The 26485-nt window shown below is 37.3% G+C and overlaps 1 protein-coding gene across 2 annotated transcripts in view; it reads right to left on the reverse strand.

Moving 5' to 3' along the window:
• Positions 1 to 26485, reverse strand: part of SLC2A9 (solute carrier family 2 member 9) — a 79812-nt gene that overhangs the window by 16779 nt on the left and 36548 nt on the right. For both annotated transcript variants that reach the window (XM_063157639.1, XM_063157640.1), the window contains exons 7-10: positions 25778 to 25965; positions 22333 to 22443; positions 14141 to 14242; positions 11496 to 11571 (exon numbers count right to left, since the gene is read on the reverse strand). In XM_063157639.1, the coding sequence (XP_063013709.1) occupies positions 11496 to 11571; positions 14141 to 14242; positions 22333 to 22443; positions 25778 to 25965 (477 nt within the window). The remainder of the gene's footprint in view (positions 1 to 11495; positions 11572 to 14140; positions 14243 to 22332; positions 22444 to 25777; positions 25966 to 26485) is intronic.

Genomic DNA, 26485 nt, shown 5'->3' on the forward strand with positions numbered 1-26485 from the left:
AAGGTACCTCTAGAGAGCAGCTCTGGGAGAGAAGCAGTGGAAGTGAGACAAAACTCCTGGAAGATGACTGCTGGAAAAACCAGTGCACTTCAATGGGAGAGCAAAAGCCTGTTAGTTTCTAACCAGACTTTAGTTATTTAAAAACAACAAACAAATAAACCAACAAACCTAACCACCAATGAACAAAACCCCCAAAAATGTGCAACAAAACTCATGGGAAAATATATTTCAGGGATACTGCAAGGGAGGGATGCAATGCAGCTACTGAGTTTCTTCCATTTCTGTAGGTCTACAGATAGAATAAAAAATTTGCAAAATAGATATCTCAATCTTTATAAAGGTGTTCTGTCACCTGTTAGATGATTTTAACTTGCACTTTGTATTTGATTGAATAATACCTCACCAAATATGACATTACAGTCAGATATGACAGCTGTACTCCCAGCTAATCCTGCTGAGAGAACTGGGAACAGAAGGTGTGACAGGGGTGTACTGAGTCACAGCTTCATGCTACAGACTTTTCTGGCTGTCTGCAGCTCTTCTCCACAGGAGAATTAAGTAAAATAGGCACTTTGTTTATAGAAAATGGTATATTTCATTAACCATATTAATTTGTACCATTTGAATGTTTTCTTAGATTAAAGAACACTTGAGTAAAAGACCTTTAAGGCAGTCAGTCTGTGGCAAACAAAAAGTGCAAATGATAAGACCAAACTAAAACACAAATAATACCTTGCAAACTGATATTGTAATAAATAGTATTTATACTTATTAAGGACTAGTTTTTAATTCAGTATTGTGTGAAAGACTTTGCATTGATTAATTGGTTTTTGGTTTAGCATCTATATAAAACCTGCTATTCCAACAGCATTTAGAAAGCCATTTCTGGAGGTATTCTGAACTTTGTTGGTACAAGGCAACCCATATCAATCAGGGTAAATAAAACAAAACTAAGCAATGGTGCAGAACAAAAATATTGATTCACTCTGTTCTAACCTCAGTAGTTAAAATATTATTTCTTGGTTCTCATCAGGTAATTTGTACTAAAATGGTTGACACACAACAACAAGGCTATTACATAAAACATAATAAATCACACAATATTCTTTCTAGGTCCATTTAGGTAATTAATTCTACAGCAGATATTCCATGCAAAAAACCGCAATACCCTTACGTGAACCACCTGATAATTTCCTCTTCAGTGAAATTCTCCCCCACTTGAATATTAATTAGAGTACTTTCCTGGAATTTTTACTTCCATAAGTCAGTGCACTCAAGCAGAATTTTATGAGCAATCCTTTACTGACTGAATAATTTTTCTCTGAAATTTTTTTGACAAAATACTTATCATATAACTGACGAATCCAAATGTGTTCAGTACTTTAAAGATATTTTTCTTTAGATGAGTTATAAAAACTCCCTTTGAAGTATAATTGTTGGCTGTAAATGTGAGAAATGAATTTAATCTTGAATTTATTTTAATTCATTAATGTAATGCAATATTTAAATTTTTTGCCTCTTTTATTGTAAGACAAATCAGCGGTATGTAGGCCATTCTGAACAAAATAAATACATTGGTTTTTTGGTTTTTTTTGGTAACTATTTCAGTCTGTTGGGATATTTGGTAAGTTTTGGGGTTTTTTGTTATTATTATTGTTCTAGCTTTTTTGGTCTTGGCTTTTTGTAAAAACTGAACATCAACATCAAATTTCTCCTCTGGTTCTTGGCAACATTTCTTTTTGCTTCACAATTATAATGCTGCATAGCTACCAAAGAATAAAATGCAATTTAAAAAAATACACTCAACTTATAACCACGTAAACAGTTAATGATATTTTCAACATTTCCGCCATATATTCAGATCCACCATATAACATGGCAAATCTAATTTTAGCCCAACTTTCTGTTCTATTTGAATGTGAAGAACATTTTTTCTACTGAGCTATGATTATGAGACTATATAATAGAATTAAATTTATAATTATTCTCAGTAACAATGATGATTAGGCACTTCTGTTCATATTAAATTGTTAAAACCAATTATCTCAATTATGAGAACAATGATGGAAGAGTTTTTACTATAACAAAAGCACAGAAGTGTCCCTTGTATATTCATCCACTATACAGATGGAAGTAGTGTGGAAATACCCAAATTAAAGACTCCTGTTCAGTCCTAGGTAAGAGAAATATTCATACAGTCACATCACTGTATGAGGACTGAAAAGAAGAAAAAACCCAACCCCAATGTATTCTAGGCTTATTACTTCTATGATAATCTTCTGAAAGAAATATAAAACCATCAGACATGATTTCCTGTTAGGAATTCAAGTTGACAGACCATTAGCACAAAATGCTGCTGGTTGTGAACCTGCAAGCTAGAGAAATCTTGTAAAGTCAGTATATTTTAACAAACAAATTATTCATGCTCGCAGGGCACAATTATGTAATTGTATAGCTGCATTCATCCTGAAGGATGCCAACAGCAAAAGAAGTGGGCCAAATTTTCAGAGAAGCTGGGACTGAAGAGTTCTCCCTGTCCTTCTCCTGCTTAAGATGGGTAACAGACCATGCCTTCACTGCTTATGATTTCTGGAAACTGCTGAAGTTTTCAGGACACATGGCCTCAAAAGCTGGTAATTAAAGAAATTCGTTGCTGCTACAGGATGGTACACAAGTTATGAGGAGCAGTAGTTGTAGAACTAAGATAATAACAAAAGATAAGATAATAATGTAAGATAATAATAACAAAAAAAATCCTTACTGTGACCAATAACCAAAACAAATATAACAAATAGCAGTACTTGCTTGCCAACAAACAGAAAGGAAAAGGAAGAGAGATTCAGATGATCTCTGACTAGAAGCACCAGCTGAAGACAGTAACAGTCTTGCTGTGATGAACAGTATAAGCCTTCTTTCTGATGAAACTCAGAAAAAGGTCACATAAGCCATAACTCAGTGTTTCCAAAAAAGTGAAGTTTCTACATTAGGACAGATAACATCTGGAGATTTAAAGGAAACAACTGCTTTGACTGTTGGCTTGGTCAAACTGGCACTGAGTACCCCTGTCCATGTAGTTCTCCTGACCTATTTTTTTCCTCTGAAAGTCTATTACTGGAGTTTATTCATCTTTCTATAACAGTGCATCGGCTACCAAGAAACACTGTCTGGACTCCAGAGCAGTGTTCATTGCAACATTGAGTTAATAAACTTTTGTATTTAGATCTTAGCATGGAAATTAGTCAGAAATAGATGAGATGAACAGAAAACTTTTCTTTGCTGTGCATTGAACCTGAGAATAAGGGAAATAAAATATTTTAATTGCCTTACATTCATTAATTCCACATCTATTCTTCTATATATTTATTAGTTTGCACCTTTGCAAGTATAACCATTTTATACGAACTCACAGAAAAAAACCCCTATGAATTCTGTGAAACTTTTTTTACTATTCCATATCAAATGCTTATTAATCTGAATAATGTACCTAGGTCACTTACACAGCTTTTGAATGGATGTTTTATTTCATGGTTACATGGACCTCTAAAACACATGGGTGCATTTTTGCACCAGTACATTTCTTCAGGATAGGGTTGTGAGCCATGAGCAACTAATTAATGATCATTCAGGAAAAGCTGCTTGTTCAGGTAGGAGGAGTGCTGTCAAGTGTCAAAGTATTCACATTTTGAAAGCTTCAATTAAGATAATTTTTTAATCTATTGTTAGCAGGATAAAGTTCATAAGTTTTCCTGCTGCTGAGAACTCCAGGTGTCACCTCCAGCAATTCCTTTATTCAACGGATACAATTGCCTTTCAAATACTAAGGGTTCATTTTTCTTTAGAACTGCCACTAATTATGAAGAATTTTAATCACTTTTGCTGCAGAACTGTTAAAAGCTGCACATTTTCTCTATGCCGCTCTTTAACAGAGAGGAATTCAAACAAAACGTAAAACAGGCATTAATCCTAAAATATACATTGAATGACACTGCATTTAATATATTCAAGGGACATATTATTCTCTACACCAATAAAAATTAAATGAATTTTGAAAGCAATTCTAGTCTTATTTCTTAACAGCCTAAAAAAATCAGTTTGCCCACTCAAAGGTAATAAAAAGATAAATTCTCAACTACTTGACTTGATAGAAGTAGTTAATACTGCTGCCCCCAGGGGCAGGCAGGAGCTTTTCCATTGCTGGAGAGGAGCAGAGGAGGGAAGGAAAGTGAGCCTCCCGTGGCTGTGCTGCACAGCCACAGCTGTTAAAGGGCACTGGCAGGGCAGGCTGCAGCTGGGAGGGCAAAGCACCAACCCCCAGGACACCTGCTTTGGATGGATGGCGCCTGAGAGCAAGGGAATGGGGCCAGGGCTCTCAGAAAATCTTCAGCTGGGACTGGTATGTACTGTCTGCAGGTTATTACAAATTTCTGAACAGAACCATAACTCACATTTGCAGTATTTAACTGATATTTATGCAGCAGATTTTAATTTTGCTGTTGTGCCCACAAAGGCCTTGCAACTATTAACAAACCAAGCCTTTTCCTAAATACCTGGGAAAACTAAAGATTATTTCTGCACAAATACCCTCTATATCCAATGCAGGAGCTCCTTGACATTGTCAAAAATGCCTATCAGCTGGGAAGACTGAAAAATGCTTCTAGTTTATAGAATTAAAAAAAATAATTGAAAATTAACCTAACCTACAACTTTTTAACTAAATATAGAACAACATGGCTTTATTTGTTTCTTTTTTACTGCATACACTTTTCTGCTACAGAGAGTGGGTTTTTTTTGCACTCAAGCAAGCTCAAAGTCTTTCTCAAAGTGGACTGGCATAATGCCTCTGTGGGAGCCCATGTGTGCTAGAAATTCTTACATCCCACTCTAAGTGGAGAGGCTAAAACATCACACAAAACTTCTGTAAATGCCTATTTCAGGCAATAATACTGATGCTGCCTTTCACTGCAGTATTTTTGTGTCTACATGTGTGCTATCACACCTTTGGTTGTTTCACATCTAAAAAAAGCTGATTTTTATCTTCTTCATGAACTCATGACATTTCAGGATGAAGAAACCTCGTAACTTTCAAAGTGACCCTTTTAGGACAACAGCTCTGCTGTCAATACAGTTGCACGCTGGCATTCAGAGTAAGAGCATGGACTGATTTAAACTTTAAATACCAAAGTATCTCTGATATGCCTCAGGGCACAGCAGTGATTTCCTCTGAGTTTTCTTTTCTTTACCTTGCAATGTCAATTTAAAATGCTATTCAGTTGTATTCATTGTATTCAGCTGTGCTAGGGAAGACTTCAGTCACCTTCCACAAGCCATGACAAATATTATAAAACTCTCAAAAAGAGACAAGCATAAGTGAAACATTTTCCTGGAATGGCCTGGTTCTTTGATATTTCTCAGTTGTGTTTGAAAATGCAATTACTGTAAAAAGTAACAACTGAAAACTGAAGATCTTGCTACCATAAAATTACTATTTTTTCCAAATTCATCTGAGTTTGAATTTGACTGATTTCTCCTTCCTGTAACCACAGCATGACTGGAAAGATACCACTGATCTGATTTTGTCATCCTTATGCATACTGATAGAAACTTATTTTAAAAGCGGAAATTTAAGTAAAATCCCAGACTCCTGTTTGATCACACTAAATTCAGCCTTATCTGTGCTACACTGAACTCAGCAGGACTTGTGTGGGGAAATGCTACTTGTCCACAGAAATACTTAGAGGATTCAAGGCCAGAATAACTACTTCTAAGACATTGCATAAGACAGTAAAGCCAAAATGCCTGAAGCCACTGTGTATGCCTTAGCAAGAAACTCTTTCTTTCTTCTCTCTGGTGCCACTGATTTAAAAATAGCAGCTATTGACATAAATGAAGTCAGGGGCTGCATTTTGTTGCAGTGACCCACTATAAAATCCCTCTGGCCACATGTGCATCTTTGCAGACACCAAGGGCTTTAGACAGGTAGAAACAAGGTATGACTTTATACAGAGGGCTGAGCATCTCACTTAGAGATAAAAAAAGAACACAAGATTTGAAGATAAAAGAATCTAGGATCATATTAGATCATCTGGTTCAAATACCATCCTCAGTTATTTCAGGCACTATTTAATTCTCAGCCTTCTCTGTGAGACACCATGAAGTTATTCTTGATCTTTTCATATATAAATCTATTTTCTTCACCTTCATGGTTTCTTCACCTTTGCAGCCCTTCTTTGCTAACTGCTGCCTGAGCAGTTTTGTGCTCCAACATTCAGCTCTAAGTCATCTCAAAAATGATGACATGATGCCTGACAGCACAATGAGCATTTTTCACCTTACAATACAGTGAGACAATGCATGACAATATGATGTATTAGGTCTTTAAGAAAACATGTAAAAGAATGTGCATACAGAGTGTTCATATAAAACAATTTTTCAAATTACTGAGATAAAATATATGTGTAAGTCTTCCATGTGTTACTTAGAGATATTATATTTTTCCCTAGCTAACTGGCATTTTTCAGACATCCTTAAATCCTCACCCTGTTCTGAGTTTCTAAGCCTCTTTTTCTCTGCAGGTCATGCAGGCATATATGTCCCATTCTTAAAAGTGGGCAAAATGCAAAAGATTTCAACACTAATCTCCAACTTGGAGTGCCACCAAAATAACACAGATTTCTGGCACAAAAATGGCTGGAATTATCATGATCAGACAATTGATATACAATCAACTCCTCAGAGTTTTGGAACTTCCATGAGTGTTACTGTTTGTTGTAATAAAAAGATAATTTTTCTTTCCAAAGGACTCCAAGGAACTCTTTGGAAGAAGAGGCATTACCAAATGCTTTCCTGTGCACACATGTGGCTGATCTCCCTCCCAGTTACAGTGGTCAAAGGGTGGGCAACACACTTGTGCTACACAAAAGTTTTTACAGATCTTACTGCTACAAGTAAGATCTGGGGTCTGGGGTTATTTCTATGTATTTCCAGTGGTAAAATAGCTCCAATGCTTCAGTGTACCGTGTTTCCAGAGCCAGCAAATTTGCAGGGATTTGCAAATTGGAAGCAACAATACTTATTCAGTTACTGAAAGAAGGTGGTAAAAAAATTATTTCAAAACTACGTATTTTATCAAAACAATACACTCCTCCCACCTCCTCCCATCCTTCCATTTAGTTAAAGACAGGCACCATGCCTAACCTCAGCCACCCTGGTTTCCTGTCCCTTCTCTGCAGCAGTGCCTTCTCCACTTATCAAAACTGGATGGAAAGGTGTTACACTTAAACAGAATACACTTCTAAGGAAGAAATACCAAGAAACCTCTTCATCCAAAGATAATACATGGAAATGTTTTATGCCAGGTTTCCAAGCTCTCAAGGTCTTGACTGTCTTTGTTACACTTATTTTCACTAGGAAGGTTGTCTGGAACTCATGGCAATGTTTCTGTAATCTCCAATTAATCAGTTGATAAGGTTTTTTCTCCACAGGCTCCACCATCTGATACAACTTGACAGGTGGCAGAAAAGCCATTATTTGGTTCAGAGGATGAACATATAATTGTGTTATGTGAGTGGGAAAAACTTCAAAATCAAAACCTGCAAGCCTTTCATCTGAAAATGCACGACAGACTTACTGACAAACAGGATCAACATCCCTGCAGACAAATGAGGAAACTGAATGGAATACATTCTGTGTCAGTTTTTGAGTGTTCAGTTCTTTTTGAAAATATTTGGCTGGTGGGTGAAAGGGAACAATCTGTAGCAGCTTTTCCAAAACTACAATGCACAATTTTTCAATGTTCTCTGAAAAATCAAAAATCTCTTGCTGGCACAAGCAACTGTTGTAAAGGTACAATGGGTGAATGGGGAGTTCAAGAAAATAGCTAAAAATAATCAGAACCTTTTCTTTTTTCTGTTTAAGTCAGATTTTAGACCATCTTTACTTAAATAGATTGATTCTGCAGGCACAGTTGAACATGAGTGCTCAGTCCACGAAGAGGCATCCACAGGTTTAACTGAGAAAGTGGGAATAAATCTTAGTTTTCCTTTTTTACTAAATATTAACTAAGGCAAAGTTAAAGAAGGAAGATGTTTCACACGTACCTAAACCTGTCTATCACTATTCAAATTTAAAAAAACTGCACGTTATTTACCCATTCTGTAAAGGCATTACAAATCAATGTGTTTGCTCATGATGCATAACCCATTTGTTTGTATCCTATTCTTTGAAACAATTCTTTGAAATGTATCCTATATTTATTTCAGGTCCAGCAAATAACTTGAGTAAAATTAACCAAATAGGCACAATGAAACAACTGTCTGGGGCAGCATGGCTCCCTAATCTATGGAACAATAAATAATTTTCTCTCAGATCACACATTGACTGTATAAGGGGCCCTTTAATTTTTAGAAAGTGAAAACTTTCTGATGTTTGTCTTTTGACAAAAATGATGAAGTACCAAACCCCACACATGCCTGAACATACCTGTTGCTAGCATTACTGTTTCAGTCCTCAAAAATACCTGCAAGCTGAAAAGCTGAGTTCAGAAAAATGAAACCAATGAACACCATCCACAGTTTATAGTAACAGATGACCCTCACTGTAAAGCAGCAGATGGGACTCATGCATATGCTATCAGAAAATGGTACACAACATCTAAGCTATAAGAAGGTATTAGATGTTCTAACAAGAGAGAAAATATTGTACCTTAAAAGGCAATTTTATGATCTAGAAAGTTAAAGCAGTATTTTTATAAACTCAATTCATCATGTTATTTGTTGTCTTTAGATGGGACAATTTTTCCAAGTACCAATAGCTCAATGAACATAAACTAAATTAGTCCTAGCTTAAGATTTGTACCTATGGAATGATCACAAATTGTTTTTGTAGTGTAACTACAGGAGGAATTAAGGTACAGGGGATTAGTTGACAATTGTACCTGTTTAAGCACTACAAATGAATGGCAAGACCTCTACAAAAGGCTAGAAGTGTAAAAAATATTCAGCTTTATAATAAAGAATATATCTTAATTTTCATGGGGAAAACCCCTTTTACTACCAGAAAGGTGGGAAAGTTATTCTTGAACTTCAGTGTTGTCTCATTAAGCCATCAGAGTGCTACAAAACAACACCAAAGTTTTCCTGCTAAAGGGGTGTCATAAAATATCACTGAGAAATGGTGGCAATAAGAAATAGCTGTTCATTCCAGAAAAAACTGTGTTGATAAGGTAAAAGTTTACAAGACCACAAGAATGTTGAAAAGGAGGAAGAGGATCAGTTGGTCTGTTTCTGCAAGACCTAGAGGGTATCACACAAAAACTAACAAAGGATGTATGTATGAAAGGTGGTAGACATGTGGTTTTCTTTGCCGAAGAATACTAAAATTCTGCTGTTTCAGACAGAGATTTAACAAATCCGCTGGAGCATATGAAAATGTTAGAAGCTATACATCAGAAAGTCTCTAAGCTGGAAAAAAAAAGTGCACTGGTTCTCTAAAAATGTCGCATCTACTTGCCCTGTTTTTACTGGGCTCTGGACACTTCCCTACAACCACTGCAATGGAGAAATAGAGAAGTACCAACTATTCAGTTTTGATCTTTGTGTAGTAATTAAGGACTCAGTATCCTTGGTTGCCTGCTCGACTGCCTAGAATCAAAAAGCTTTTCCTTACAGTCTGCATGCATCTTTTTTTTTTACACTTTCATTCTGCCCCTCAAGCAGCTCACCAACAGGGGAGTGGCTCTGCCCTTGCAACACCCTTCTCACAGGTAGTGGCACTGCTCTTAGTCCCCAAAGCTGTCTCTTCTCAGGCTGGACAAGCCCAGCTCACCCAGTCCCTTCTCAGGGGTCTCCCGACACTGACACGGTGACTCTCCAATGGACTTGTCACAGGCTATTGATATCTTTCCCATACAAGGAAAGGGGGACAAAACATGACACAGTAGTTGCTCTCAATTATTGAGTTGTGCCTTGTGGTACAAAAAGCAATGGATGCAAAGTGGACTTATTGGAAATAATTTCTCTATTCAGAAAAAAAAACTAATGTATGCTCTCTTCATATTCAATCATCTCAAAACATTGCTAATAATGGAAGTTGCCCAGCTAAAAGGCAGTAAAGTAATTCAGATCTATTAAGATCTTCTAAGGAGAACAGAGAAGTCTCATTGAAGATAAATCAGGCCCCATCAAAGTCAGCTAAAATGTTGCTATTGATTTGCAGAGATATCAGAATGTGACTCTTCATGGCTTCTTCTCAACAGCTGAAGAGTCAATTACCAAGATTTTCATTAAAAGCAATTCAATTTTAAGTGCTACCCAGATATTCCCACTACTGTCAGATACGACATGTTTGAACACATAAGGAAAGGTGGAGAGGCCAACTAGGTAGTTGCTGGTACACCGTTAATGTTCTTTGGCTTTAACAGCACTGAGCACAGTGAAAAACACAATAGAAGCTTTAATTTTAATGAATTTCTGTAGAAAGCTAGCAAGCAATTTCTAACAATAGCTGTTTGTCCTGGATGTATCTGCAGACACTTTGGTCCAAAGAGATTGTGAAGTGCAGCACATATCATGAATAACATCAGTAAAGAATTTAAATGAAGAATTCTAGAACCTATTTTGAAGAATGGTAAGGTGAAGAAGAAAAGCAGAGGGTTAACCTTAATATGCTGGAAATATAACATTTAAGAACACATTGATTTGGAGGTTCTAAAAATTGGTGGAACATATTTGTAATAGAGAAAAAACTTCAGTGTGATTCAACCAAGATTTTAAAAAACCCTAATGGTGATACTGCAAGTAGCTGCACTTAAACCCTCTGAACCACATAAAACACCAGAAGTTTTAAAGAAGTTTTAAAGAAGCTTCAAGTCAACATTTGACATTCCTAAGGTATTTAAAATTCAAGAAAAGTTCTATTCCACTGAATTCTTTAACATCCACCCCCCTGATCTCAGTCTAAGAAACATATGTCAGCAGATCAGTGGACTTAGCTGAACCTGAGATTTGTCCTTACAGAAGGACAAAGGGATTGCTATTTTTTTCCCAATATTTTCACAGTATTTTGCACATAAATCATTGACAAACTTTTTTCCCAGAAACAAGGGTGAAGAACTATCTTGGTCTTCTCCCCATTTTTCTCTAAATTTTTTTATCAGCTTTTCAAAAGAGGATCGATGGAATTACAGCAGTATTTCATTAGAGTCACATCAAATATCAGGAACTCTTCCACAAATAAACCACAATCAATCAATTAGACCACTTCAGTGGTGAAGACGTATAAACAGCTGATTAATGTTTAATGTCAAACTCCTTACAAAGAAAAAGAGGCAATAAATAGTGCATAAAGAAACCTCCAAAAGCTCAAGGGAACCAAAGTCTTACTTTCTGGTTTATTGCTAAAGTGAAGTTCTGTACAACTGATTTGCAAGCATAATGTCAGTGCAAAAATACCTGTCCTCAGATGTACAAAGAAATATGAAAAAATAGGTATAGACATACCTGGTCCAATGCAGAACGATGCAATGATTGCAAGGATACAAAATATACTGAGGTAAGGAAGCCAATACACAGTGTTCTGGGTGGATAAAAGACATCAATTTTAGATATATTGTACATATCACAAATATTTCTTAAAACTTGCAGATGACAGATAGTGTTTTCCATGATTCTTGATCTATTTCAGAATTTAGTCTGGGGTTACTTTACAAAATCCCAGCATTTCTGTAGGACCTAATTAGATGATTTGTGTTTAAAGGCTTTGGTCTCTGTGAAATCCCTGTAGAGAAACACTAGGCAAGCAAAGTACCACAGTCAGAATTCTAAAAAATCACATCTTGTGGTAAAGCTCAAGCCAACCTGGAACACTGAACACTTCAGCACCTCCATCCACCTCTTTTAAAACATTCAGTAAGGTTTAAAAAGAGCATCTAGGGAGGCCCACAGAGCTTCACAGCTCACCAGTGAAAGGCTTGGCTGAAGACTATGGCTGACATTTGGTTGGACAATCAGGATCTGAACCTTGGCAAAGCGTGGGAAAGCCACAGTCCGGGGCTTTTCAGCTATAATCTGATTTTGCAGACAAGGAAGTCCATATATGCTATCTTTCCTCTATTTCTAAGTAGATTTTTCTCTACTGAGACCTCTAAATATCAGGAACTTGAAATACGAAGAGCAATTCCTCTGGAGCTTGCAGGACACTGTTTCTTAATAATGTATGTGAATATTTGATTCTAATACTAATAGATGAGGAAAAAAAACATGGATACCCATTTCTTTATCTCTCCAACAGGTGTAGTTTTAATGCAGCAAAGTGTGAATGATATTTTTAATAGAATTTTGCTATTTTTGAAAAGTTTGTTACCATACACGTAAGTGTACTATCACTACCTTGAATGGCATTGTAAAAATATCCTTTCTAAAGAAAGTAATTATTTTTTCAGTGTTAAGGAAAGGCCCCCATTTTCTGATGTTTTTCCTCTTCTAGTCTGGGTTATTTCCTTAGTTCTGGAAACCATGGTGTCCTGGACATTAACCAAAAGGGTTGTAGATCTATCAAAATTACACAATCTAGGGTTCTTGTCTGGAAGCAAATCCAAGGTCTCTGAGAAAGAGAAGGTGCAAATATGGAGTAGATATTTAACATGTCTGAAAGAACAAGTCAGTATGGTATCTTACCTAGGACCACTAAAAAAATGTTCATTGTTTGAATGGCTCACAAATTTCTCTGAGATTAAGCCTATTTGTACCGTGATGCTTTGTCCAAAGCAAATCTCTAATACTTTACAGTTTGAGACCCTTTTGAAAGGAGGCAAAACTGAAAGGCATTCAGACTTCAGGGATATTATATAGCTGAAGGTCCTCACACCCCCAGCTTAGCTTTAAAAGATCTGGAAGGGAATTTTTCACTTAGCATACAAAATATGCAATAGCATCTCTCTTCAGGAGGACAGCTGTCTTACAGCTGTCCTGGCAGGAGAGTGAAGTAAAGCTTTTTTGTGATGTACATTCAGGTAAAATAAAACTGCAGTGGTGTGGCACAGACCTGCCAGTCAACCTGACCTACTGACTCCCTTCAAAAAAGAAACAAGATTTGGAAGTCAGATTAATGGCACCACACAGGAATCAAAATCAGCAGGAAAACCCTTTGATGAAACACCACCCAAACCCATGCCATTGCAAATCTCAGTTTCATTTCTCCAAAGTCCTCAGAAACATTAACAAACCACACTATTACATAGATGGAAGCTAAATAAGAAAAAATATACAGGGCCAGAGTTTAAACTGGTTTAATAAATAAAATATGATACTATGAAATATCTGGGGAATTGAGTGCTAATAACATCTGATAACTTAGAATCATATCATCATAGGAAGATATTGATTGAAAGAGACCTTTAAAGCTCATCTAGTTCCAATCCCCCTGCAATGAGCAGAGACATCTTCAACCAAATTAGTTTATTCAGGGCCTGTCCAACCTAGTCATGAGTGTTTTCAGAGATGGGGCACCAATCATTTCACTGGACAACCTGTTCCAACACTTCACCATCCTCATTGCAAAATACTTCTTCCTAATACCTAATCTAAATTGACCCTGGTTCAGTTTAAAATTATTGCCCCTTGTCCTATCACAAAAAGCCCTGCTAAAGAGTCGATTCCCATCTTTCTTCTAAGGCCAAATGTTCTCCAAAGGATAATATATTGCCTATACAAATACCAGAAAAGTAACTTGAAAGAAACATCAAATGTGGAAATGTTTCACTAAAAAATTCCAAATGTAAAGTAGGAATGACATATAAAGCATGAAAGAAATCTCAGAGAGAGTGAATTACAAAGATACTCCCACTGTATATGGGTAAACTGTTTATTCAGCTATGGGTAAAACTGTCTTCATAATGGTTCATCATATGCATGAATCTTTGAGTTAAGCAGTCTGAATGTGAGAATGTTAGAAAGTCCCTATAGTTTTTTCAATGTAAAATCTTTGGAGCAAACAGCTTCATAAATTAGTATAAGAGACCTTTCCCTCCTCATGCCGAGCTGATTAAAAGGATTGGCATGTGCAGGAATGTCGAGACAAACCAGTATTAAGCATCTTTAAAAGAGATAAACGAGAGAGTAAAAATCTGCAGTGCCCCTGGCGTTACCTGTAAGGTCAGGGAGACAGTGAGCACTGCGAAGAAGACGATCATCAGCCCAAAGCCTCCAATGAGGAGAGGCCTGCGCCCAAGCCGCTCAATAACCAAGCCCTGGAAAACAAAAGGTGGCACTTCACCTTCCTGAGGAAACACTGAAGAACTTGGATCATGAAATATGTTCTCTCATTAAATATGAAGATCAAAACTCAACCATGAATTGATTTTACACTGTTCATAAGCTACGACATTCATAATTGTGCTCACAGTTATATTTAGAATATTTAACATGTCTGAAAGAACAAGTCAGTATCCTTATCTAGGGCCACTGAAAAAATTGTTCATTGTTTGAATGGCTCACAGATATGCACTAAATTTCTATGACAATGTTCTTACAATACATAATTTTTAAATACCACTGCCTTTAAGTGAATTATAGTCTCTTGCTTTTGCATTTTGATTGTTTCCTTATTTCAGCATCTCTCTGAATTTAAGCTTAAGACATTTAAAATTTGAGATTGAAATATTTTTAGCAGAAATTACATCTTAATTAAACAAAAATTTATTTTAAATTTCTTTCTTTCTCAAATGTAGAATAAGCATTTAGTTTTCATTTTGGATAATTAATTAGAATCCAAGCAAAAAAATCCATGCAGCAGAAAATTTTGCTCAGAGAAGTGATTTTAACACTAATACTGGTGCAGTTACACTCATTTTCAATTTATGTTTAACATCTGAATATAAATCACAAAATCTGAATACTTATCTGCTAGAGAAAAACACAATGGAAAATTTCTTAAAAAGCTGTAACTGGAAACTCTGCTAGTCTGACTCATTAAAATAGGCTAATACGTATTTTGTCATAACAGCTGATGTACTTTTCATGTTGGTGACTACTAAAATTACTAATTACACTTGGCTTTCTTATAAGAAAAATAAGAGGATTTTATGAAGATTAAAATGTACCACTTCAAATAAGTTGAAGTCAGAATCACAAAACTATTTGCCATTTCATTATTGACTGGTGACTGAATGCCATCTTCTGCACATCCTTTGAGAAAAAAAAAAATGGACAACTAAAACGAAATCTGGAGTAATACTCTTAATTCTGGGAAACAACACACATCACTCCACTGCCAGCATCTAGAAAAAATGTGTTAAAGCAAAGTACAGAGACACCCACAGATGAAATGCCTTGAGAGGCAAGTGCTTCTCCCTCAGTCTGGAGCTCACCAGGGGATTTTAGGGCAGGCTTGTCTGTCCTAAATACACGTTGATGTTGCACCCTGAGCTGAACTTCCTCACCAGAGATATGCTCTGTGATGCTGCAGGTCACTGAAAACAGCTCTGTGGCAAGATTTTTCATTCTTTATTTCTTTAAATGGTGAAATATATTTATTTGGACAATTTCCACGGCTTCCATAATAGAATTTTGGAATTTTAAAAAGACCTTCACTGATATTAAGAAGATCTTATGAGGTACAAATGTTTCAAAACTGCAACTGCTTCACTGTCAAAACCTCTACAATATGGCAGCTATTTCCCATTATGATTAATAAATCCATCTTGCAAACACACATGACCACACAGACACCGAACCAAGAGACAACTTCAATGGCTTGGAGGGCTAAAAAAATATTTGATAGGTCTGTAAGACCCATCTTCTGCAATTTCTGCAAGAAACTTCTGCAACAGATGTTTCACATGTAATTTGGAGTGGATTATATGTTCAGCAATAAATGTTGTGCATGTAATTTGACATGCCGTGCAATTTCTGTTATTTTTTTCAATGCTGGATTGATGGTCATGATCAAGACATCTTGGTGTTACACAGCTGAGAGGTTTTGTATTAAAACAGGGCCAGGGATGATGCTTCTCTTAGAGGGAAAAAGTTCATAGATGCCTCTCATACAAAACATGGAAAAAATGTGATATATAGTTTTCAATTGTAAAACTCAAAGCAAAACAAATTCCAATAAGGAAGGACAGTTTGGATTCGGTCTTCCATAACAGCAAGTTTTCCTGGTGAAAGAAATGCTGGTTTTGAGGGTGTAAACAGACAACAACAACTTAATTTTTTAGTTATGATTATACAAATCCAGAACTTGTTCACTTGCAGAACCCGCTAAGATACTTATGACTCATAAGAAGTGGAAGATGATTCACCATTTTCCAAGTATTTATAGTTCTGAATGCTCCACTGCTATGTACTGGTAACTGTTACCTATTGAAGATCTATAGCAAATCAAAATATGCTGTACAGAAGAGTAAATGGAATAACAAGAAATCGAGTGCATGCTCGAGTACAGACAACAGAAGAGCATTAGAACTGTTTTCTGTGATAACACCTGAGTTATGTGCCAGGCTGTGTAGGTTGATACTTGTTTCTGTGTGATCACAAACATGTATTTGTAGAAACCTATACCCAGCCATGATCGTTAGCACAGATGAAATGATTGAAAATGTGTAAAAAATATTGCATCCAAAATTCTCACAACACAAATGTTATGTGATAAAAAGGCAACTGATATACAAACTACATTAACAGCTCACACAACTTACTTCTGTCTGTCAGGAAACACTTGTGAATAAAGTTAAAGAAGCAAATGTCAACCTTTTCACTTGAGTCAGCTGCAGATACCAGGGCTGACATAATGAAAGCAGAGTGCATTAAAATAGATCAGACAAGCTTCCTCGGATAAAATGAATGTGCAAGCAAGTCCTGCAGTCCAAATAGGAGGTTGCATACTATTCCCTACTTATATCCTGGCCTTATATTATACTAAGCAAACCCTGTCAGCTTTTCTTCATGTCTCAGCTGTGTGAAGAAGTTTGCTCTATAAGTTAATGTCAAGAATAGCCACACTTTCTTTCTCATATATTTTGGATAAAGGTCTGAGTAAGACTCTGTGACTGGACTCAGACTTAACATGGCAAGCTAACACTGTGTTATTTCCATTTTAAATATCAGGATTAAAATGGATAACCTCATTTATACCACTCTATGACACAATGTGTAGTATCTTGTACCCAGGAAAAAGAGAGGAACTGCAGACTGAGAATTATAAACTGAGGGGTTTTATTCATACTTTGATGTATATCCATTAGTCTACTATAAGAATTATTAATTTTAAAACACTAAAGGGGGTATTGTATTTAAGTACCTAAACTGGAATTTAAAGGCATAGCACCAACTTTGACCACATAAGCACAAGCCTTAAAGAAATGTCTGTCTGCAAGGTTCTCACATCAATTTGCCTGTATCTGTATTAAAGCCACAGTAGGATCTTATAAACTTCTGCAAATATCTGTCTAAAGATTACTCTCAGTAAAGCACGGAATTGATTGCTGCATTTCTAAGCTCAGTCTGAAGTATTTTGTAGTGAGGCATCCTTAATCAGCTTCACTTGGCAGTGAAATTTTCTGCTCACTAAAGATGCTCTCCATACTCGATACCTGCCAAGACCAGCACAGCCAGGACATAGCCCATGCAAGGACCTATCTTAGCCAGCCACCTTTGCCTCAGCAGTGCTTGGCAACAGCCCTAGGGCAGCACAAAACCACTCATTTCCTTATCCCTATTCTATCCCTTGAGTAAACTGTAGATATTTCTGAAGCAAAACTCCTTCTAGTGATGATTCAGTTGTTAAAAGTGTTGAGCTATCAAGTTTATGCTATAAAAGCCAGACTAGATCTCAACCTTGATCTGTGACAACTTATTGTGGCTGATGCTTTATTTTCTAATTATGGTATTTGGATGCCCTGTTGCAGATCATCCCGAATAGATTGATAAAAGAATTACTCAAATTCAATGCTTTTAATCCTCAGCAGCAAAAGATACATCTTTAAAACTTCCAATTTCTGAATTTATCCCACAAAAGAATTTGAACTACACAAATGCAGCCTTTAAGCATGCACACCTTGGGTCTTGGGAGTGGTGTTGTCAGGCAGACCTTCTTGATGAAACTTCTTCTTTTGGAAGGCACTACACAGATACTTCAACACATGCAGTCCTCATCTATTCAAAAGTCCATGTTTATTAAAAAATTACAAAGGAATAATGTCTTTACCTAAAAAAAATCCTAAACAATCTTTACCTAAAACCAAAATGTTGATCAGTTGTGGCCAAAGCCAGTGTGTATTAGCACAGTCTCTCTCTGCAGTCCATCCTGCAGAGAAAATATGTCCAAATGCCTCTGGCCTTTGACAAACACCAAGAACTGAGATGATGCTTGCCCAATCTCTTTTCTACTGCTGTCTTTGTCTGGGCTACTACAGATCAAGATATCACCTTCAAATTCTGGCAATCCTTGGGCAACAGCTTGGCAGGGTGAGGGGAGAAATAGGGGGAAATGCCCTGTTTGCCCCATTCTTGCCCTCTCTACTTACATCCTACTGGAAATTGTGGGTATGTGAAGGCTGATTCTGAGTTGGTGGGAACAATGTCACATGGGACTGCATTAAAAGTCTTACTAAAAATCAGATTCTAACAGAACTTCCTAGGAAGCCTTGAGATTCTGGTATTTGTCAGCTCATTTTTTTCACTTGCTAAGACTGGCTGTTACTTGGACATATCTCTTTCTCCTCTGACAGACCCAGGGTTTCTGTGGAGATGTCTTGCATCATCCTGTGGAAACCATGAAGGAAATGTGTTGGAGATGAGAAAACCTCTGGAAGTATCTGGAATACCCTTTATTTAAGATGTGCCATGCCCTGAGCAGGGAATATTTCCTTCTATACTGAGATCTATTAGCAATAAAAGAAACAAAGAATGAGTCTAAGAGCCCTTTCTCATGACATCCTAAAGCAGATTAGAATCATCTTGCTAAAGAAGGCTGGCTTCCCTGACTTCTGTGTGATACTGCAAAGGATTTCCTACATTCTCTTGTGGTCTAGTACTGCAATATATTTTAACTCATTCCAGGCTTCACACAGCTTGTCTCTGTCACAGGCTTTTAGTAACACCTTCATGCATCATCCTATGGGAAATACTTGGGGCACAGTCTTCTCAATATAGTCACGTCTAGACTCTTTCTGTGAACACTGTAAGAAAACCAAATTTGGTGCCACAGATGGCAAAATTGGATGTGGGATGCTTAATTTGAATAATATTCTCTTTTATTCTAGGCTGGGCTTCGTGGAGGAGGGAAGGAATCTTTTCAGACATTTCCTTCTGTCTCCCATTCACCCTGCTGCTGTGCTAAAGAAAGGCACTGGAAAATTGTTTTCTTTGCCTACTGAGAGTAAGACAACAACTAAAATTAAACTGAATTACTAAAACTTAGAAAACAGCAACAGTAATCAATCTTACAGAAGAACAACTAAGTTTGTGGTACTTTAGAAGTTATAGAACAGACTTCTACTAAACACAGAGAATTATTTAGGGTATATTCCACCCTGCTTCAAAGAATTGCATCAGGTTAGATAACTTACTGATGTAACATGTCTATGAATAGTAAATCTACTCAGTATTTCGTTCCAGAGGATAAAAACCTTCAGAAACAAACTTAAATTATGAGCACCCCACTAAAAAGCAATTGTCTAGCAATTCCTCTAAATCAAATCTGGGTTAAGTACAATGGGTAGAATTCTCTATCATTAACCAAAAAATATACAGAAATTTTATATTGTCTCCCTTGAGAGAAGCCAGGGCATCAGGATGCAATGGTATACATATTTCATTAAGTAAATTAGGAAAAGTTGGTGCAAGTGGAAGTTGCAGCCAAGTTATGTGAATGAAAGGAAAATTATGATGAATGTTTCATCTTTCAATGTCTTGTTTATATGGCTTTTGCTGGAAAGGAGGGGGGATGGGAGCTGTAGGCAAATAATGATACAAGTGGGCATATCAAGGGATCTGAGGCAATACAGAGCTATGAAAAGGATGGAATATTAATTGTCTTTCCTCATGGACCACATCAACATTATTATTGTTGTGCTGCTGCTGCTCCCAAGAGATGAATTAAAGGGTGACTTTCAGAAATTTTCAAAGTTTCAGTATCTCATCTCCTAAATATTACTTTGTTTCTCCATGAAATACATCTCTATTTCACTATTTTCCTTTGGCATTCATAAGGGCCCCTTTAATGGAGGTCATCAACGCCAAAATATTCTTACTGAGGCTCAATCTCATGACTACCTAATTTATATATAATGATCACAGATGGTGCATGATTTCTAGTGGACATTGCCAACTGCTATTTCATTTAAGAGGACAGAAACCATACCTCTAAAACTGTTTTACCTTTACTGAAATTATGAAGTTTATTGGGAGTAAAATCTGGTTTCTGCTAGCAAACACGACATATTAAAAAATACCAGGAAAATGGAGTTTTCTTCTTGCTTTCTTCTGTATAATCTCTGAGTAATATAAAAGGCATACACCTGGCTTAACATTTAAGGCTGTGAAAGAGATTTTTTAAAAAATATCAAAAGGAGACATTGGGAGAGGTTGGGAGTGGGAGGAATCCTGTCCTCGCCACTAGGCATGAAAACTTGATGGGAACTTACTCAAATAAAGAAGCTGCAAAATCTTCAGCTGAAAAATGAAATTCATGTTGCTGTTCCTTTAAACAACAGAAATGAAACATTTATGAAGATTAAGGAAATAAAATTAAGGCTAAAAGGCAGTGTGTCCTGAACTGAGAAATTGGAAGGGAACAGGTGTATTGGTACATCAGCATTTCCAGAGGCACAGCGGGTAGCACTAACAAAAAAAAATATTAAGAAAATCTCCTCTTGAGTACAGAAAGTTAAAACACATACCAGGAGCCAAGGAACACCCATCCACCTCATTATGTGTGAGGAGTGTGCTCTGAAGAAACCCCACAAGCTGACAGCACAGAAGGAATTGGAAAATAACAGACCCTATTTATAGAATGGCTTTAATATCATGGAATCATCTCCATGTAATTATCATCTGTTTTCACATAAAAGAGGTGTATTCTTCACCTAAATCAGTGGTAGAATTATCATTATTATTTTTCCATATATCTTAAACAAAGAACCATGTGTGCAGTATCACAAAGAAATTGTAAGAGGTAGGCACTTTCATATTTCTCTATTTCTACCTATTGAAATGAATCATAAAATAAAAGTCTCTTTAATATGAAAAAAAAAAAAAACAGTGGAAAACAGATTTGTGGAAATTCATGAACATCCAAAGGTTAAATGTGACCCTGTAGAGTCCTTATGTTCTAGACTATAAGAAAACATACCTGATAGCTGGATTTAGTTTAACATTTTGTAGGTCACAGGCAGTTACTCTGAAAAGGACCCTTTTTCCAAAACCATTATTCTGACCTTTAAAAATGCTTGCTGCTGTATTCAGTATTGTTCAGATGGAGTTGGTATAGAATATATGAAGAAAAAATTCTAACAAAGAAAGGTCTGCTGGCTTGTTTGCAGCTTTCCATTCCAAAGACTTCTCCCATGGCTTCTTATCTATTGCAGTACAAACATAAATGTATTTCCTTTAGCAATTAATGATGTAATCACCTACTAAAACGTGAAGTTTTAGTTTGCTCATTTAGTGTATCATTTTCCCTAGTCCTTTCCTGTATATAGATGAGTTTGTCTATGGACATCTCCCTCTACATTCAGAGCAGAGCAAAGGCCCTGCTCTGGAGCCCGTGGGTTAGGAAAGGACGCCTGTTTGTGCTGAGTGAGCAGCAGAACTGGCACCACAGGGGACTCTCTTGCTCCAGCAGGGTGGCTTCACTGTTCCACCTCCCTGGGTGGCTGTTCCTGCCGGCCACATTGAACATCTGTGGCTGTGCTGTGCCTCAGCCCTCTGCAAACAGCTCCACAGCTGCCCAGCAGGCTCATGAGAAGACTGAGATGTGAGTAAACCTCTGCCAGGTAAGGTTGTTCTACCAGGTGAACTAATTTATGAGTCATCACTAAATATACTTTGGCCCTTGCTGTTTCTGACTTATTTCTCTTCACACATACAGAGCGCTGCAAGACATACCAACTTTTTCTGTTCCTTTTGTGGGTCTAAAATTAAAGAACATCTTAAAAAAATATTCCAAGAAAGCAGTTTGGTTTAGGATTAAAATTAGAAATAATATTTTGAATTGCATTATCAACCATTACACTTAATCAACATACTATTCTTTTTATATTTTTGGCTGTATAAGAAAATAAAATCTAATAATATTAAAATATCAAGCATGCTAATGGATTTTCATAACCATACTTACAGAAAAAACAGCAGCCAGAGTCTCAGCACCACCAGTACTTAGTGTAACATAAGGGATTGTTTCACGATTGATCCCAGACTCACTAAAGATGTTGTTTGTGTAGTACCAGATCTGCATCAGAGAGAATAAAATGAATTATTAATCATTAAAGGTTGAAATACAATATATTGGTATTCAGTCCAACCATTCAACCTGCTTGAGGTGAGACTTGTTAAAACTCTGAGCACTCCCAAGGCACCAAGGGCTGAACAGGACAACAGACGTAGGCAAAGTGCAAATTCCAGGTGGATTAGGCACAATGCTTCTGTAGTTCCACTTGCAGGCCCAGGCAGAATTGCAAACAGCTTCAACTCAATTTAGCTTAATCACTTTAGAAGTAAATCAAAGAAACTCACTTTAAGCTTGAGCAGAAGGATACAAACAGGTTTGATGCGGCTTACAAAGCAGGTTTGTGTAGCTTTATGGAATACTTCAATAGGATGCAACAACAGAGGAGAGAACAGGAAAGAGATGTTGTGAGGCAACAAGAGGCTGCTCATTTTTTGGACAGAAGGAGAGAGGTGTTATTTCTGCTTTAACCTTACTGGAGTGTGGATAGCTGCAGTCAAGCCATCCGCCCAATCTCTCTCTATTATCCACAGAAAGAAAAGATACTTTTAAGATTAGAGTTGCTTGGGGAAAAGTAATATGCTGTTTTAATCAGAGGCTTGAAGTAGCTGTCACTAAAGGATAGAAATACAGGTTGTATGACTTAGAGGAAGTCAGTCACATTTAGTCATTAAAACCATATTCAGGCAGAGAATATAGAGTGGCAACATTCTAAAATACCAAGTCTGGTAAGCATCAGGGTCTCATTCACATCAACTTCCCACTTTGGGAAAGAGTGACTTATAGCAGTACGTCATACAGTGTATTATACCTCAATATGAAAAAGTATAACATTCACCAGTGAAACTTCACCCTAGTTTTGTAACTTATTTAGAACTGAGATAAAATGGTGGAGGATAAATAAGTTTATTATGGTTCATATGTATCAGGTAAATGTTAACAGAGTAGAAGAGAAGAATAGGAAATAATTTATGTAAATTTAGGTCAGGCTGTCTGGTATTTTGTTCTAATTGAAAACATTAACATGACTGGAGCTTCACCATGATTTCTGTTCCATGTTGAAATAAACAAATGTGCAGTTTTAAGTAAAACAAATTTTGATCTTAAGTAAAATCCTTAAAAAGAAGCAAGTGTTCTCAGGTACCAGCAGGGTGATTACACAAATCTGCCAGCTGGCAATTTCCCTGGAGAACAACCTGAGATTGTCGCCCGAAGGAATCCCAACTTTCCCATATGCTCTGTCCAGATGGTAGTTGTGGAAAAGACCAGACTGACTAACAGGGCACTACAGACAAAGCAAATGAGTTATAAGGAGCCTTCCCTGCCAGCAAAACCCGGCTGGTGCTGGCTCACACCCAGCAGGTTGGTTCAGAGGCACTCAGGCAAACCAAGACCCGGGTTCACCAGTATCTGTCACACCTGGACCTGTCCTCTCATCTTCGAGCTTTGGATGACTCGAGCAGCATCAGCCAGGAAAGCCAAGTGGTCCAGCTGTTTCTCTTGACCTCTCAATTTTCTTGGTTTTACTATTAACTGTTACTAACAACTCTTTAAATAATCCATTTCAGAACAAAATTTTTGTGTGAATAATGACATTGCATGAGAGGAGAAACAGAGTAATAATAATAAGGAAGGCTTGAAATAGCCAACTCAGCACACAGGTTCCCTGACAAAGAAAGTTTTTCTGAGACATATTTTCAGAAAGTGGCCATCCAATGACACTCTTGAGTAACTCTGGCATCCATTTTGGACTGGAGATGCCTGACTATCTACCCACATCCCCACTGAAGTCATGAGAGTGTGATTTCGTTCTGCCACAGAGTACTGGACAATTTCCATCAACTAGTAAGTATGCTCAAAATCACAAAACTCCTTCATTTCCCCTGAAAATTCATTTCCCCTGTGATCTTTTCTTATAGGCAATGTGCTCCATTGAACAGTCTGTTTACTACTGTAAGTGTCATTTTTTCTCCATTATGTGTTGATAAATCTAAAAAGACTGGATGACAAGATAATTCTGGGGCTTTTTTCCTCAAAAATCTATCCATAATGAGGAATAAAATAACCTGCCATTAGCACTGAAATCCTACCATTAGAAGAAAACTCCACCTATGCAAACATTATTGTAGTTTACCCCACAGGATGAAAAAACTCTTTTAATTCCCTGCTAGTATTTTGCAAAAAGCTTTCAGATACAAGAGTTCCAATTGCATTAATCTTTTAAATAGTCTTAGACAAATTACTTATATTTGGAGTCTTAAAGCTATAGAGATACCTGAGATAAGCCTGAGCTAATATTCACAGATACAAAAGCACATAGATTTATTAGCCTTGGGGGGAAAATCTAGCTGGAGTGTGATGCAGAGCACAGTGAGAGTTCCTTGCATGAGCAAGAATATTGCTTATATATATAAGCAAGTAATGCCTTTGAACTATGGCAAAAAACCCCTTCCCTTTGAGGTGCTTCATGAGAAAATTTGTTTTGTGCAGCATAAAGCATCTAAGCCAGATGCCACAAGCTGCAGCAAGGATAGTTCTGGCTGGATGAAACGAACACACTTTCTACAGTGTAAGTGGTGTAAACACCTGGCAGAGGTTGCCCAGGAGGGTTATGATTCTTGACCCTTGAATATGTTTCAAACACATCTGCACAAGGCCCTCAGTGGCCTGAGACAACCCTGAAGTCATTCCTGCTCTAACTAAGGGCTTGGACCAGGTGGAGGGATCTTCTGGCCTTAACTGTCCTATGACCTTCTCATACGGGCTCAGATAGGTGCTGAAGGAGACTTCTGATATCCATTAGCCTCAGACATATTAATGGCCAATAGGATTCACTGTTTTATGTCTTTTCCCTCTTTTGCTTCACTTTCCAAGACAGGAATATTGAAGCAACAAAAAAAATCAAATATGCAGTGCAACCTTTTAAAATCCCTTATAGGAAGTTTTGAAGTACTTCCCTTATAGGAAGTACTTCTGTAAGTACTGAACTGAATGAATCCAAGCTGAAATGTCTACTGCAAAAACTCTGAATAAGCATGGGGCATGTTCAGAAACAGAGAATCTGAGCATCAGAAGTGAAAGCTGCATCCTCTTCCTTTGCTGATCTTTTCTACCTTTCCACGTATTCCTTCAAAGTTAACACAACATGGCTTTCCTCAAACATTTTTTGTTTTACAAGCCCCCAAGCAATACAGATCTCTGGATCTTCCCACACGCTGCTGTCACAGAGTCACTGCTAAAGGGAATTCACAGAGGTTGGTAAATAGTGTAATCCAAAGCTCGTTATAAGGGAAAGGGGCTCCCCAGGAGGTGCCATGGCCCGAGGCAGGACACTTACAGCATTCAGCCCACAGAGCTGGTAGCAGCCCATGGTGACGACCACGGTCAGGATCTGCCATCGCACCGCGCGCGTTCGCAGCAGCTGAAGCACCGACACCAGCTTGGTGTTCCTCTGGGCCCGAGACTCTGCCAAGACTTCCTCTATCTCCTGAGACACATCGCCTTTCCCAAGGAATCTCTGAAAGGCTGCAAAGACAGGACATGTACTTTAGGCCAGGCACTTGGGACGGTGTGCATTTATAACTGTCTTGCTTCTTTAAAATGGAAATGTTTGGCACAAACAGGAGGCATACATGGGCTACAACTCAATTATTCTTCTGCTAACAATATCATTCTGCTCCAGATGTGATCTGGTTCATCCCTGCTATTGGGCTCAAAAACTGAAACCCAGCTATAAATTGTCTCCCTATGAGATCTCTCTTATGTTATTTCATATATAATACAGATAAGGTCCAGTGAAGAGTGAAAACCCTGTGTGACTTGAAAATATTACCAGAGTGCCTCTGAACACTATTTGACTTGACTTTTGCAGCCTAACAGTATAGCTGTTCATTGTTGGAGATAGATTGCATAGAGAAGTAGCAAGATGTAAAGGAAATAGTAAGATGTAAAAATACATATAAGTCTGGTAAACCAAGAAAAGGCAGACATTGGAAAGGTATAGCTACTACTCTTCATACTTCCTCTTGTTTTTACTAGCATATAG

The sequence above is a fragment of the Melospiza melodia genome, chromosome 5 (genome assembly GCF_035770615.1).
Source record: "Melospiza melodia melodia isolate bMelMel2 chromosome 5, bMelMel2.pri, whole genome shotgun sequence".
Classification (NCBI taxonomy): Eukaryota; Metazoa; Chordata; class Aves; order Passeriformes; family Passerellidae; genus Melospiza; species Melospiza melodia.